The sequence below is a fragment of the Micrasema longulum genome, unplaced genomic scaffold, assembly GCF_059751315.1.
Source record: "Micrasema longulum isolate JH-2025_06_02 unplaced genomic scaffold, ASM5975131v1 h1tg002175l, whole genome shotgun sequence".
NCBI lineage: Eukaryota > Metazoa > Arthropoda > Insecta > Trichoptera > Brachycentridae > Micrasema > Micrasema longulum.
Window position 1 is genome coordinate 157,194 of NW_028279340.1, and position 16,320 is coordinate 173,513.

Sequence of the window (16,320 nt, forward strand, 5' to 3'; positions counted from 1 at the left end):
CAAGACATTCGCTGTTTACATTTACTATGCAGTCAGTAACCTCACTTCCCCTTTAAAATTTATTTATTTATTTATACTTTTACAATGTTTGTATTCTTTTTTTGTATACAGAATAATGTTCCCTCACTGGGGTGTCCCGTGCCGAGGGAAACATTTTACAAAGAGTGAAACATGCCTTAAATTAGTTATTTAACAAAGTTAATATAAACAAAAATAATCATAAAAAACATAACCAATTTATATAGACCTATAGACCAAATTTCACAAACAGTACACACATTTTACCTATTTGGCTTGATCCACTCATCGATCCGTGTGCAACCCACCTCCACTTTCTATTTCTTAGAAGCAAATTTATATTGTGAGTACTTACTAATTGTCCTTATGGATAATGGAAGCAGATTGTACACTTTAACCGAGTAGTAGGCCAATCCTCTTTGACCAGAGGTTGTATTAAAAAAAAAATTGTAGCATCAGGGTGGAGTATCTAGTAACTCTTGTATTTGTGAAAGAAGTACCATCACTTTTGAATTACTTTCGTTCATCGCCGATTCACTCTCCAGGCATACATCATACATTCTAGAGACTATTTGTTGCAAATCATCCTTGCTGCTTGCTAACAGAACTGCATCATCAGCATACAACAAGCAGCTTACTGAAAATTTATAAATTTTTGCTCCAATACCCATACATTTTATCTCTTTCATACAGTTGTCCATGTGCAGATTAAACAACCATGGTGACATTACACATCCCTGTTTCACGCCCTTTGAGATCGCAAACTAAGATGTGAATCCCCTTTTAACTCTAACACACACTGAACTACATACACTATACATATATAACTTATTTACAACTTAATACCATTTATAGCTACATATTTACATAAAATTTTGAATACATGTTTATTGGGTGAAATTCTGAATACATGCTTATTGGGTAAGAATATGTCTTACCCAATAAGCATGTATTCAGAATTTTATGTATATATGTAGTTATAAATGGTATTAAGTTGTAAATAAGTTATATATGTATAGTGTATGTTATATTAAATACGAATACATTAACTTGTATATAGATACTAACACATGTGCAAATATTTAAATAAATAAAATCTGAAACTCGACACTGGCTAGAACACCCCAAGTGGGAGATGAAAAAGCGAAAAATGACTAAGAAGAAGAAGAAGTAGAACAATAAAATATACAAGGCAAAAATATAAATAATATCAAATCGTGGAAGGTTAGGGATAATACTTATATAAATTATTTAAGCACTAAATTTTCACAAGATTCCTCATTAGTAACTTTACAGCCCGTTGTGGGCCCTGCGGCTCTTGTCCAGTTCGTCAGGCCAATTGCTCTAATGCCACTTTTCACATTATCTAGCTATCTTAATTCTTAACTTAATTTTGGTCTGCCTCTGCTTCGTCTGCCTTCTGGAGTGGTATAAAACATTTTTTTTTGGGTACGGTTATCATTCATTTTGTGCACGTGGCCCAACCATTGTAATCTTCTTATTTTGATGAATTGTGCAATGTTGGGTTTGCCATACAGTGCCTCTAATTCGTGATTTTCACTAGATTAGTACATTATTATTTACAAAAACACTTTTATGAGTACGAAAAAAACACGAAAACCGACGATCCGCACCTTTTTTGTCAATCATTTTTTGAGTATTGTCTATCAATATTATTGAAAAGTGATATCATCTATGGCTTGTATCGAAAATTTGTCTTTGGTAGGTACGAACATGGCTGTCTGGAGCAGTTTTCGCAAATTATTCAACAACAATTTGATACAAAATAACATTAAGAAAACATTTAATAATCAAAATGTGAAATTCTCCGTCAATACGGTGATGAGGAGTGATGACCATGGGCCTAAAAAAATGTTCATTACGGCTTCCAGGTAAGGCTTCGGCATGTTATCTAACCCGCCGAATATTTTTGACGTTTAATAATCTTCAAAAATAATTTTATGTTTACCCATTTTAAGGAATTAAAATTTGTTTTACCGGTCTTAGCGCAATTACTGTACAGTGATTTTTATTTGCGCGATGGTAGTTTGGTTTTGCGTAATATACCAATGTTTCCTTATTCAATAAGTAAAATCCACTAGTAAACATTACAAAATGTATTGTTATTCTATTTTTTGTTAACAAATGAACTTAATTTGTATTTTAATACATTTTATTCCATAATCGAAATAGCCTGATAACGGTTTGTGTTTTGGCATAAATACATAACCAAATATTCGATGAAAATAAATTTTATTAAAACTTTGCAAATTTCTACGATCAAATTGCTATTACATAAAGATGTATACCGCCAGAGACACAATATTTCAATTTCATTGATGTATAAATCTGTAAATAAATTATCTGTTAGGGCTCTACTTTGGTACAAATTAATTTGTCAGCATGCGTCGCACTCCGAGTACAAACACATGTTGGTACATGATTACAACACCAGGTTTACTAGTATGGAAGGGCTAGCTGTTCCTAGATATTGCAATAAATATGGCAAAAGGACACTGCAATACAGTATACCTAAAATATTTAACATGTTACCAAACAATATTATAAATACTGAGTTGAATACGGGAGTGAGACGTTTGCTCAAATTATGGTTAATAGAAAAAAGTTTTTTGTTTTAGTGATAGTTTTTAATTTTTGAAAAAGTAATATGTAATGTTTTTCAAGTAAAATTATTATTAATGTAGGTTAAGTGTGAATAATCGATGCAATTTATAAGAACCTGCTGACGAGTTGTATGTATGCAACTCAGGAGGACTTTAATTTAAGACAATTTTGTAAATATTTTTGAAAAATAAATAAATAAAATAATGGCTTAAAATGATCAGAGTTTATTCAGGAATATTTTCGTAAATAAAACTGATTATCTAGCAGTCATTATAATGAATTTTTTTATACTTTCAAAAAAAAACATTAGCACTGGCCCAGACTAGAATACAATAATAGAATAGAATACTTTATTATTAAAGTCGTGTCTACCATGAAATCAATTGATTACATTCAATTTTTGTGCCTTTTATGTTCTACAGTTCCTGTCAAATGAGGGCATAATGTTAATATCTGAAGAAATATTACGTTAAATATTTGTACGTTTTCTGTTCTACAGTTCCTTTCAATTGAGGGCATAATATTAATATTTTTAGAATTTGCATGTATTGTTAAATCCTTCAATAAAATTAAAATGAAATGTTGAATTTTTTCAGATGGCAATGGCACAAGTTCAAGGACATGACGCATTACTACCTCATGGTGGGGCTTATCCCCTGCGGCCTGTTGATCACGTACTGCAATATATTCATCGGTCCCGCAGAGCTCCAGCCCATACCCGAGGGTTACGTCCCCAAACACTGGGAGTACCATCGCCACCCCATCACCAGATTCATCGCCCGGTACATCCAGAATAACCCCCAACAGGATTATGAAAAATTCATGCATTACGTTTATGAGGAAAAAGAGAAGGTACTTTATATTAATTTTTTTATTGATTGTCGTAAAATCGAAGTAATAACAGTAACTAAAAACCCCTATAAATCACTTTTTAGCATTTTGTCATCAGATTCTTCAATTACTATTACTTAGGAGCGGGCACTACTGTCTTCCTTATTAATTATCATAAAAATATTATCCGTCTTTTGTTTTCAATTTGTGCAAATTACAAGTCAAGTGTATATTATTATTAATTTTATTGACGACTACAAATGACTCTAAATATTTTTACGATAGTGAAAATTAGTTGGCAGTAGACATTGCTAGATATGGCACCATACGGAGTGATTAGCTCAAATGCCCCTATCTATTTATCTGGTATGTAGACTATTGTAGGTACAACTTTTCAATACATTGACAAAGTAGTGCCGTGACTATCTCTTGCTGTAAACCATTCTACGCAAATACAGAATACAAATCTGCTATTGGTGAAATTATTTAAAAAATATTTTGTACATATGTATATGCGTTTATGAAAATATTACAAATGGATATTTCAAACAAAGATACAAAAAAAATATTTTTGAATAAGAAATGTGGAATTTTGGGTATGTTCATCTATCTTGATAAACTTTCTCAAAGGTTAAATCCAGTGTTTGTCAACTATGATTCAGATATAATTAAACCAACATTGATACAGTTAGATTGCAGTAAAAGCGTTCCCTCCCTCAACATACCCGAAAACTGTTTTAAAGACCGAGCGTCTTCCTATCGGTTTTACTCATACTAAAAAACTTTTTTCTCATTAAACAAGTTATTTAAAAAAAAATTAATTTAAAAAACTGTAATTTTAATTTGATTCAACTCTACTGTTTTCGTTGCCCCTTTCACTGCGAGTTTGGCAAATTGCATGGAAGGCTTTTGCCGGATATTTTCATTCTTCATGACCATATTTATTTATTTATTTATCAATATACACGGCACGTAGTGCCTTTTACTTTTCAAAAAATACATATTGTGTAGAAATAAACACTTCAAATAATGCACAACAGATAAACGAGGAAAAAAAAGCATAAAAAGTTTATATGTATATCACAATGGTTTCATTTGATGAACACGCTAACATATTGTGTAAAAAATAAAAAATCATCATAAGGAATTAAAAAAATATTTCAATTCTTATACAGTAGATTGTTTGTTATAAATAAGAAACACAACAGGACAAATGTACATGAGTATATGGCATTCTATCATCTCTGCATACCCTTACAGTGAAGTGGCGTGATGGTTTGTTTTTAGTATTATGTTGTATTATATTCAGAAGTATATTAGCATAAACGGAGGCCATAAGCCATCTAAACATAAATTAATGTTTAAACTTCTATATTCCCTTCTCAAAGAGTGTTTTGATAAAAATAAAAAAAAGTTCAACAGGTGGTGAAATTAATCTTTTTTTTTTTCATTTAATAAATAATAATCTGTGCATTATTTTTGATTTCTAAACATCCATTTTTCAAAACATTTAATGCCAATCTGATAGCTTTTCCCTATAAAAGTGTTGAGTGTATAATAATTATGGTTTTAAGCACATAATATTCATATTTTATGCTCTATAATCCTTATTATTACTTGTAGAGTCAAATCAGATGGTTGGAAATTCAAATAAAAAAGAAGATGTATGAATACCAAGATTACCAAGCTTATTACTACAAACCCGTGGATGGGAAGTTCTTGCGAAGGTATGAGGAGTACACTAAGGACATGGACCAGAGATTGGGAGATCGCTAAAGACTCTTTGCCTTTACTTCATGCAGTTATGTTTTCAATTTGTGAATATCTAATATAATACAATGTAGATAATAAATCATGTAGATAATTTTGAATTATTTTATTTTATTTTAACAAAGTAATAATTACAATTCCAAGTTAAGTTTGAAAATAAGTCTCTTTGGTTGTCTTATAGGTTAAGGCAGTGGTCGGCAAACCGCGGCTCTTTAGCCACTCGAGTACGGCTCACACAGCGCGACTGATGTTCATTTTTGTTCCATTTATTTTGTCTAAGGATCCTACAGAAGAACTTTTACTTTTATTGCCGTTTGAATAATTGAGGATATTGCAAATGCTCTGAGAAACATCATATTAAACTCAATAAAATTGTTTCAATTTCAACAGATAGGGTTAAAAAGTATGGCCAGAGTAAGAAGAGGTCAAAACAAATTTTTATTTTGAAACCAAAAATGAATCGCGAAATACCTGTGTACCATTGCATCATTTATCAAGAAGCGATTTGTGAGCAGGCTTTTACAGAAGAAATTTGCAATGTTATGGAATTCGTGATCAAGATTGTTAACACGTTTTAAAACTAAATTATGTTGGCTCTTAAAAGAAATCTTAATTGTTGTACTGCTGATATTTGGCTCTGGGTTAAGGGCATGACATGCCCAGTTGATTCATCATAAGTTGTATGTGCTGTGAGAGTGGAGATTGGATAGTGTATTATTGCAGCGTTGCCAATCCTATCGATTTTTCGGTAGATCTAGCGATTTTGGCAGAAATCTGCCAAATTTGATCAAAATTCTACAGTTTTTTTAAATATTTCCTTGTTTTTTCCTCTTTTCCGTAGAATAATATTTAAATCAAATATTCTTCCTCGATTTCGACAATCCCAAATAAATAAATAAAACGAATACTTATTTTAAATTTTTATGTTTGCTCAGTAAGCTAGGGTTTTAGGTTGCCATCCGTTGAATATTAAGAAAACTACTTATCATTCGTACATAGTACATACTAAGATAAGATGAAGGAAAGACGGTAAATTAAAATTATGACATTTCTCTTCACAACTTAATAGTTTATTTTTATATCAGAGGATCACCTTTCATGGAAATAATCAAAGAATTGGTTTTATTTTCAGTTAATTATCTATTTTCTAGTTAAATTGAGTTTAATATTGATCATTGTTCAGTACTTCAGCAGTTAGCAGTTATTTATTTATCAATTACTAACGTAAAATATTGATGAATTATTTCCTTGTTTGGTTCTTTTTTCATGTCTGAAAATGATAGCCCTGTCGGTGCTGATGAATCTTAGAGTAATAACCTTATAGAGTCGCCCATATGGAGAAAAAAAAAGAATACAAAAATAAAAGATAGTAAATGTTAGCACATTTTATTAACATTACAATACATGTCTGATTTCTAACAATGAAGAGTAACAACATTTCGTGTCGCGTTTAGAAAAGTCTACACAACAGATGTTTCCTAAATTTTCCTTTACCTAAACAGATTGATATGAAATTCTACATTACGTTGAAAAATTCCAACAAATCATATCCATCTACTACATACAGACAATGTTGTAACAATTTACATATATTAAGATTTGTAAGCACATCTTGACGGTAATAATTCCACAGTACTAAGTGTTCATTCAGTGGAACATTTATCTGGAGATTGTTTTCCATATAAATATTAAGTACATATCACATTCAGCTTTTGAGATCTATGAAATGGATTAGCGCACAAAAAGAAGGGTACGCTTTCACATCAATAGAGTATAAAGGAACCTTATACATTTAGATGGCTCTATACGTGGACTTCTCTTTTCATAACAAACCAGCATTTTCCGTTATTGTAAACAGTTAACTATCAAAATATACCTATCTGTATTATATATTAAGTATAGCAAAATCCATAGATCTTTCTACTCATAAATAAGAATGTTCAACCTTTCCGCTATTTACATAATTAAATTTGATAAAACATTTGTAATTTGAAATATTGATAAAGAATTTAGAAAGCCAACTTCTAAAGACTTAAATATCTATTCTCATTGTCTCTACATTTACAAGTATTTAGCAGTAATGGATTCATGCATAAGTCTAAAGAAATACATATTTATATTATTGCCAAATGTGTTAAATATTAATTCCCAAAAGACATAAGATATGAAAATAAAAATTTCTAACTTTACATATTCGTATGGAAGCATTTCCGTTAGTAATATACAAACTTTGTTTGAAAACTAAGAACGGATTCCATCAAGATACAGATACATAACATCTTGTAATTATCTATATGATATTGCATTTCAAAATTGACATGCGTACGTATTATGTATTTCTAATTTAAAACTGCCTAACCATTGCTACATTTAATGTTTATTTAAGTGCAGTTCAATTACAACCATCCAAATTTGATCACATTATGTATGTTGCAATAGTGACTGTTAATTATTGGTTGTTAAAAGTAGGCATTGTTATTTATCTCAAAATCTATTATAATTTAAATTAATATCAGAAATAAATTGCACAACAAATTAACAAAATGTGAAATTCTAGCAATATTTCAACAGTACAATATGCACGGGAAGATATTATTGTTATTTATAATACCAAAATTGTTTTAAATTGTAATTTGGAATCCAGTTGCCCATCTCCAGTATTCCATTTTGTCTGGATAAATACAAAATAGCAGTCGTTAATTCACAAAAATCATTTAAATTGATCCGTATTTCAAAGTACATCTCAAATGGTTGGACTGCACGAAAAACAAATAAATTTGTCATCACACGATTCATGGGTAGGTACATAAAATATATTTTGCTGTGCTGGGTATAATACTTATGAAGATGAATCATATCACATAATTTTTAATTATAAATTTTAAAAGGGATTTATTTTTTATTTGTGTTTTAACCCATTGTATATTATATAGCATTGCTTTAGGCATTTCATGAGATTCAATCCAAAAAGCTCCGTAGGATGTTTCACACAAGAAGTAATATCTCTGTGTCTAAAAAATTCAGTGGCTATAAATCAATATTTTCACACAACTAGGTTTTTTTTTTCTGAGATTGAACAAATTTGATTATAATGAAGTTTCCTTTTTATTTTGAAGACATTACCAGTTTTTATTTTATTTTTAAAAAAGCTCAGGCAAAAGTGCTTGATGGTCAATAAAGAAATGTGAAACTAAATCAAGGAGTTTTATTGATACTTTTTATCAAAATTTACTTACAAAAACATCAATAATATTGTACGTTCAAATTTTATTTAAAATTATTTTCAATTTTAGTAACTTGTCTGAAATTCTTTTAGTAACTTTGATTCAGATTTGAAAATATCACAAACTTACTATTCAGAGTATTAAAAGTATGTAACTTTTATATTTTTCATTGTAATTTTTAAATTTAATAAAATAAATTGTTATTTTCTACCTCAAATTTGATAAATTATTATCTCTTTTAGATTTAGAAAGTTTTTGACTTTACATTATTATACTTAAAGAAAAGTATAAAAATAATGTTATAATATGTTACTTCAATACCCTAAATACAGGTGGAATCATTAAGTATCGACAAATGTAATTATTGAAACAGGAATGTACGCAATAGGCTGGACCATTGGAAGTGTACTGATATATTTCCCAGTAGAACTATTTTTTGTCCTTTTCAGTTAGTAGCGCTTGCTTCGCTTCCTTTTTTGCTTTCTTCTTCTCTTCTTTAGCGAGAAGTTTGGCTTGTCTTTCTTCTTCTTTGGCTTCCCTCTTGGCTTCTCGCTTCGCCTCTTTTTCCGCCTTCTGTTTAATTTTTTCTTCTTTTTTTCTCTCTGCTACTTCATTTTTTTTATTGTCATTTTTTTCATCCCTTTTATTTTTGTCTTCTGATTTTTTCAATTTGTCATCGTCTTTTCTCTTTTCATCGCAATGTTTTATCCCTTGGTTATTATTGATAATATTCGAGTTGTTTTCATTTTCATCCTGAACATTTTTTCTGTTAGACGATGATTTTCCAACATCCTCTTTATTGAATTTTTGCGGCATACGATAGTAATTTCCTTTCTTCATTGGAGTGGTTTCTAGCTGGGTTAATATCTTTTGTGCGCATCTGAAATTGCATTGTAAATATTAGTGTCTTTATAAAATTAGGTATGTTTGAGGCGTTTTTCATTGATTAAAAAAAATGCAATGTATGCTTTTTGCTATTACTATTTTCTTTTTTAAGTCACTTTGTATGTTGTTTATTATTGTAATTCACATATTTATGCTTTTATCTAAGAGTCAAATACATATTTGAATCAATAAGCTGTTAGAAGCAGAATTTATAGAAATCTGCTCCGCAAACAAAAAAAATGTACAGGGAGATGGCTATATCGACTCAATGTTGGAATCACATCATTAAATAAGATTTGGGAGCTTACCGAAGACATACTGTTCATTTACTTACTCCATCTTTAAGTGACATTTGAAAGACCAGAACCAAACAACTGATTAACCGATATGCAAACAATTTTCATAATAAAATTCTGTTTCCTGATGAAAAAATATTCAACATCAATGAAAACTTCAAGAAGCAAAATGACTACTGGGTGCTCTGAGAAGTCTCTTGAGTGATTACCCAAGTTCAAAGAGGTTATCATACAGCATCAGTGATGGTTTTTTTATGAAGGGGTTACTGAGCTTTATTTTTATGCTCAGGGTGTGAAGACAAGTGCGAAATTGTACCAATATGTCATTCTGGAAAAACCTTTTAGTGAAACATTCTCTCTCTGTTGCAACAAACTTAGAACTGAATAACTCCCTAGAGAGGAAATCCAGCCTGTCTGCAAACATTTGGACATACTCAAAACATTGTTGACACAATGTTTGATTCAAGAGATTGGATATTCCAACAAGATTCTACTACAGTCCACAAAGCAAAGTCTGCCCAGCAATGGCTAGAAATTTACGCACCAGAGTTTATTAGAGCTGAAGATTGGCCCTTCGGAAGCTCAGATTTGAATTCATTGGACTGCAAAAATCAAATTCGGCCCCTTAGAGTCAGAGAAACGTATCTCGATTTTGTCTACTTTACAGGAGAGATCAAAAACAGGTTTAAAATGCAGTAATTTTTTTTCTTATAAACAAATGAAAAAGAAATGAGAAGTCAGTTTTAAAAAATGTCAAGTGTTTAAAAACAGGTAAATTTTTTACTACTTTATTAATCTGTTTTTTTTGTATTTGTATCTCCTGTAAAGTAGGCAAAATCATGTTACGTTTCTCTGACTCTAAGGGGCCGAATTGTGGTCAGTATTGGAGAACATGGCCTGTAGCAGATGTCATCCAAACTTATAGAGTTTGAAACGGTCTCTGAAGAAAGCAGTATGGCGTTTTACCATGGATATCGCGCATGCTGCTATCGATGACAGGCCTATGTGAAGGCAAGGGTAGGACATTTTGAATGTTTTTTTTAATTAGTGTTATATGTGTGTAAATCTAGTAATAAAACAAAACATTCGTAACCTCTACGGTTTTTTTATTGCAGTCAAAATAGTTTTTAACAGTGTTTATGGGTAGATTGGTGTATGTCACACTATGTTAAAAACAAATATACCAATTCTATGTATTACAAACCTGATTCTGGTAGATGTGGAAGCAACTGCATTGTTTCCAACTGTTACATATCCTACTGCGGCACAGGGTGATGTTTTTACACTATCGGTTTCCTTTGCAATTCCAACTGACGTAACCCGGGACTCTTTACGTGCCTCCTTAGAGTTGGTTAGTTGGGAAGCTCGGAAGTCTCTCTGGAACTCCTTGATTGGTGGTAATCTTCCATTAGTTGAAGACAGGTCTCCCAAGCAGCTCTGACCTCGATAATCCTGAAGTCTTAACTGTAAACAAATTTATTATCATTCCCTTATCCGCATATCTATAATTGTGCATAAATAAAATCTAGATCTTCCAAGATTTCATATACATGAGGTCAGTAATTCATTCTTAGGGGGAATGTATGCCAACCAAACTATCTGAAGTCATATTTTCCATTTTTTTTGTTGTTATTAGACGTTATGATTTAAAAAAAAAAAACATTTTAAACATTCATGCTGGGATAAAGTACGAAGATTGGTTTCTTCAATTAATGTCACAATATTCTATCGGTTTATGACTGGTTATCGACTAGGAATCGGATAAATGCCGCTTTAAATAATGTGTTTGAAATTAATTTGATTGAACATGCACATTTTAGAAAAGTTCATATTTTTATTAAATAAAAACATATTAAAAGAAGAGTTGAAATAATTTATTGAGAGCGCTGGAGTTGGAGTGGAGAATTTATTTATCTTTTATTTTAAATCTTAAAATAGTACGCATATAATAGGAACAATAATAGGATGTTCACATAGTGTAGATTTTCAGTTTATTTTTGTTTCAAATATTAAGATTCAGTATTAATAAAACATACGTGGGGATCACAGTCCATTGATAGATGACACACACACACCTGAAATATAGAGCAATGATCGATGAACCACGTCATCATTTTATATTGAATATAATACTACATATTCTGCAAGACAAACATTATTGCACATTAGACATCTGTCCTCATAAGAGCAACGAACCGGAGTACATTAACTTCGTTCATACCATTGAGACATGAAGGACAAAGGAACGCTGCCTATAAAGAGACCACAGGGCTTGGTAACATCAGTCAGCCCAGTCAGTTCAACTCTTCATTGCCGTTACTCTCACGTTACACAACAAAGTTCCGTTAATTTATTCGCCATGTTATAAATATACCTTGGAACACCAAAATCGTGTTTTCTGTCAATCTCTAACTGGGGTAGTAGCTCCAACCCTTAACAACCATAAATCCTACATGTACCTAGAATATTTCCATATGATTCTTATTTTCGCCAATTGAATGGTTTGGGAAGATAGGAAGAATTTGCCTTAAGGCAAAAACTTTACTCAAAAACCTTACTCAAAAAACGCCGTGACTTTGTCATGGCCAATCATAAATCAGAGCTACTTATTTTTGCGCTGCCAGCGAGAAAAATCATTTAAAGTTCCGAATTTAATTGTTCCTAGTGGTAAAAATTACCTTCATGGAATGGTGCTGAGAGCGGCGCAGGGCGGAGGACCCTGGCTGGCGGAGCGGGGGCGCCATTCGGCGGGGCACAGCCCCCAGGCAGCCCCCCTCACACCCCCCTCCGCCGCAAACCCGGGGACACCCACTCGCTGCACTCGCACCACTGCTGGAGGACACGGACGAAACTCCTGAAACAATAAATCTGTTCTGTAAAATGACTTTATAATGTGAATGTTTTAGGCGGCTCTCGTGGTAGATAAGTAGATAAGACGCATGATTCACGCACGGGAGTTCTGGGTTCGATTACAGGTGATATTTCTGATAGAAATAATTTAAATTAAGAGTAAAGTACTTATTAGAGGTTTAATTACACTTATGAATTACTGTAAGTAAACCTCGTGGCCTGTTGTGGTCCAAAAAAAATATGAACAGAAGATATGCCCTTACTCAACATGGTTCTTTTTAGGTAAGTTCATGGACATCATTTTTATGGTTTTGTATCCTTTACACTAAATATTTCCTGTTTTGTGAAATAAAGATATATTTTTTAAAAGTCATTTACAACCGTGCTGTTTTTGATCATTTATGGGAAAATGTGGCTGATTATCATTGACATCGACGATTTTCGAAATAATTTCATTATTATATTACCATAGACAATAAATAATTATGCTTTATAATAATTTAGGATTAGGGATGCAACATCGCCTACCAAAACATCGACGCCCCGATGTACCGAAGAATTAACATCGATGTTTAAAAACATCGATATATCGTAAAAAACCATCGGATTGCTACATCGATGTGTTTTTTCTAAACGAACACCGATGTTTCTTTGCGATATATCGATGTTTTGAAAACATCGCTACACAGGATCACCAGTTGAGTTGGTACCTGAGAAGGAGGATGATCCACTGGTCATGGAATAAAGACTAGCCGAGTTAGGTACGGAGTGCGCCCCTACAGAGTAGGCGCTGGCTGACCCCGGTAGGCCCCACGCCTTACCCACTGAGTAACTGCTGGCTGATCCCGGGACCTGAAAGCATATAAATAATAATAAAATACATTAATTTTTTACATAAAAACAGTTTTATTCACCCTAGTGAATCCACCTATGGTACATTTCTAACAATATTTTGTGTAGATTGTTGGTGTGTTCTTGTAAGTCCAATATTTAATATATTACATTACATTACGAACTGAATGTAACACTTGATGGATTTCTTTGAGAAAGATATTTTGAAATGTTATTTTTCTCCGTCCGCGTTCGAAGACCTATTTTTTTTAAAAAACTCCGTAAGAATGTTTGTCAAAATATATTTCTCTAGATTTGTATTTATAATGTATTTTTTTTTTTTTTTTTTGATTTAATATAGGTACACACGCAAGTCGATGATTGAATAAAACCAGTGCGACGATGGTGCCGTTGTCTAGTTGAAAAAAGAAATATATATATTCCCGATTTTAGTATCAGTTTTTAAAATTATTTTAGTCATTAATTAGATTTTTTGGTAATTTACAACAACAACAAACAATAATGCCATGTATCTGTAGAGGTAGGCAGAGAGGTCTATCTAAACTATATCATTTTATCACATACCTAGCTTCCTCTATATTAACGCATTTGTTCATTCTCGCACGCCGACTATTTCCACTTTTATATCCATCTTCATGTATTTGTTGAATTCTGTCATGCTTGACCTTGTTTTCTATATTCATCGTAAATCTTTTTTGTCATTTTTTCGCTGTCCATTCGCTCTACTTTCTTGAATATGGTCAGTAATGCTTCTCTAAACCTAGCACGGATCCCGGCATTTGTACGCCATTCCCACTTTTATGTCGCACGTCGATTATTCCCCCTTTCAGGCCCGTCTTCGAGTATCCGTTATATTCGGATATGTTACGTTTTCTCCGTTTTCTGCTCACCCAAGATTCGCACGTTATTTTTGCAGTTTTTTGCTGTCCACAGATGCAGTTGATGTTCCTATATTATATCTATCTGGATTCTTAAGCCGCGTTACCTCTACTATGCTTCATAAATTGCACTATTTCTGTACAAGATTAAAGCCTCGCAAGCTGCCTCCTCGGGGTAAATGCATATAAAAGAGTCGTCAACTCACCTGCCAGCTCTTGCTGTTCGGTATGCTTTGCTTGAGACGAAGGATCTTAGCTCTGCAGATGACGCAGCGGAGCGGCAGCAGGCGCTGGCTGACGGCCATCTGGATGGTCTTCACGAAACACTTGCGGCATACCACGCGGTGGCCGCAGGGGGATGTCTGCATTGTGGCCTTGGCATTCACGCAGATAACGCACTGAAATCATCAGTACCACAGTAATAAACACCCATAAATGCTTTCATATAAAAATAAAATATTGTTTAGTGAACATAGTGATGTAGTTTTATTTTGCGAAAAAGTCAATATTGTACTATATTAATAATAAATTATATATATTCGAGACTATTAAACTAAACCAAATTTATAAAAATTAATTATGTATCGTATTATAAGCGCTATGATTTTTTGAGGTTTTTTATTTCTGAAATTACTCCGCGGGTGACGTCTCAATTCTCTTCCGCTTCTTCTCGGTTCTGCGGATCGGTCCGTTGACGGTAAGTATACCGGAAATCTTCCACAACTCTTTTATCATTGGTTGATTCACATGAACTAGTGACATCGTTCAAATTAGTTCGTTTTTATTAAAATATTTTTGAATATGTTTATCGTACATTTTCAAGAAACTTTGCGGTATAATTTAATGCTCTAATTTTTACGGCGCGTAAGAAAGAGTTTTTTTATCCAATTTACCGTAGGGCTGAAGTTTCTCATTAGAATGTGTGAAACTGTAATTTGAACGAAAAAACGGTTTTTTACTCTAGAATCCTGAAAAAAAACCAAATAAATTTTACCCTATTTTAGTAATTTTAAAATGAAAATGAAAATGTATTGAGTTTCTCTTCTGACGTTTCTTTGTTGAATTGCATTTTAATTACTTATAATAAAAATACTGTATTTAGTTTTATTCCACTTTTATTTGTAATTGAGGTGAACCTCCGCTCCCGTGCTTTCACTTGTATATAAATATAACAAGCATTTATTTAGTCTCCCACCTGTATTTTTTACAGTATTTTTATAATTACTTATAATTAAAATTAAAAGTATGCAAAAGCATATACTTATAGTTTTAGTAGTGATGACATAGTTTATAGTTTAATTTATGATTTCATTGTTTTATCTGCATATAATATTATATTACCTATGTCATGACTCTTGTGGGGTGAAATCATAATTTTTGTTGACCATCATCGGGAGAAAGAACATGGTTAGAATTTATTTTAATATCATCGTAGTTGTTCATTCAACCGCAATTATACGTAGGTGTACGAGTAGTTTAATGTCTTGATTTTGTATTTCTTGAGAAATTACCACGATGATCTCAGCTATTTTGATGACAAATTTGTTTAAAATAACTGATAATATAAAAATATAATAACTTAATTTATGGTGGTTTAGAAAAATGAGTATCATAAATAATAATTCTATAATTATGACCCAATGACCCCTAGGAATACACATATGATACGTACTTTTAACATTTTATTGGCCTTTAGAAATAAATATTAATAACGGGTCTCTGGATAGGGGCGAGTGAGGGAGAAAACGAAAGGCTCACTTCGAATGAAAATGGCAGACGTAGGAGAATGACTCAAGACATGGGTAAACGTCCTTTACACGGACTTTTCTAGCGTTTTCGACCAAGTCAGCCACCTGGATAAACAGCAAGGTTTTCATATAAAATATTACCTTTGAAATATATTCATGTACAATACAAATTATAATGAAAATAGCAGTTGTAGAATGAATGCACGAAAGACTCATGAAGACAGTTTTTAGGTATACGTCCTTTACACGGACTTTTCTAGTGCTATCGACCAAGTCAGCCACCTAATACTTCTGGATAAAATGCAAACTTAAAAAAAAAAAATCACCTTTAATATCTTTATAT

The 16,320-nt window shown here is 32.1% G+C and overlaps 2 protein-coding genes across 3 annotated transcripts in view; one reads left to right on the forward strand and one right to left on the reverse strand.

Annotated features, from left to right (window-relative positions):
* Positions 1 to 1,733: 1,733 nt before the first annotated feature.
* Positions 1,734 to 5,345, forward strand: ND-SGDH (NADH dehydrogenase (ubiquinone) SGDH subunit). Its single transcript, XM_088239520.1, has 3 exons — positions 1,734 to 1,910; positions 3,240 to 3,495; positions 5,098 to 5,345. The coding sequence occupies exons 1-3, from the start codon at positions 1,753 to 1,755 to the stop codon at positions 5,248 to 5,250; spliced, it is 567 nt and encodes a 188-aa protein (XP_088095646.1). The 5' UTR covers positions 1,734 to 1,752; the 3' UTR covers positions 5,251 to 5,345.
* Positions 5,346 to 8,300: 2,955 nt separating this feature from the next.
* Positions 8,301 to 16,320, reverse strand: part of LOC148272846 (uncharacterized) — a 187,087-nt gene continuing 179,067 nt past the window's right edge. The window contains exons 4-8 of one of the 2 annotated variants that reach the window (XM_088239518.1): positions 14,436 to 14,627; positions 13,210 to 13,351; positions 12,328 to 12,503; positions 10,854 to 11,113; positions 8,301 to 9,348 (exon numbers count right to left, since the gene is read on the reverse strand). In XM_088239518.1, coding sequence (XP_088095644.1) covers positions 8,898 to 9,348; positions 10,854 to 11,113; positions 12,328 to 12,503; positions 13,210 to 13,351; positions 14,436 to 14,627 — 1,221 coding nt within the window. In that variant the 3' untranslated portion in view covers positions 8,301 to 8,897. Of the gene's footprint in view, positions 9,349 to 10,853; positions 11,114 to 12,327; positions 12,504 to 12,762; positions 12,886 to 13,209; positions 13,352 to 14,435; positions 14,628 to 16,320 lie in introns of those variants that run through there. The other variant, XM_088239519.1, reaches the window with a different exon arrangement.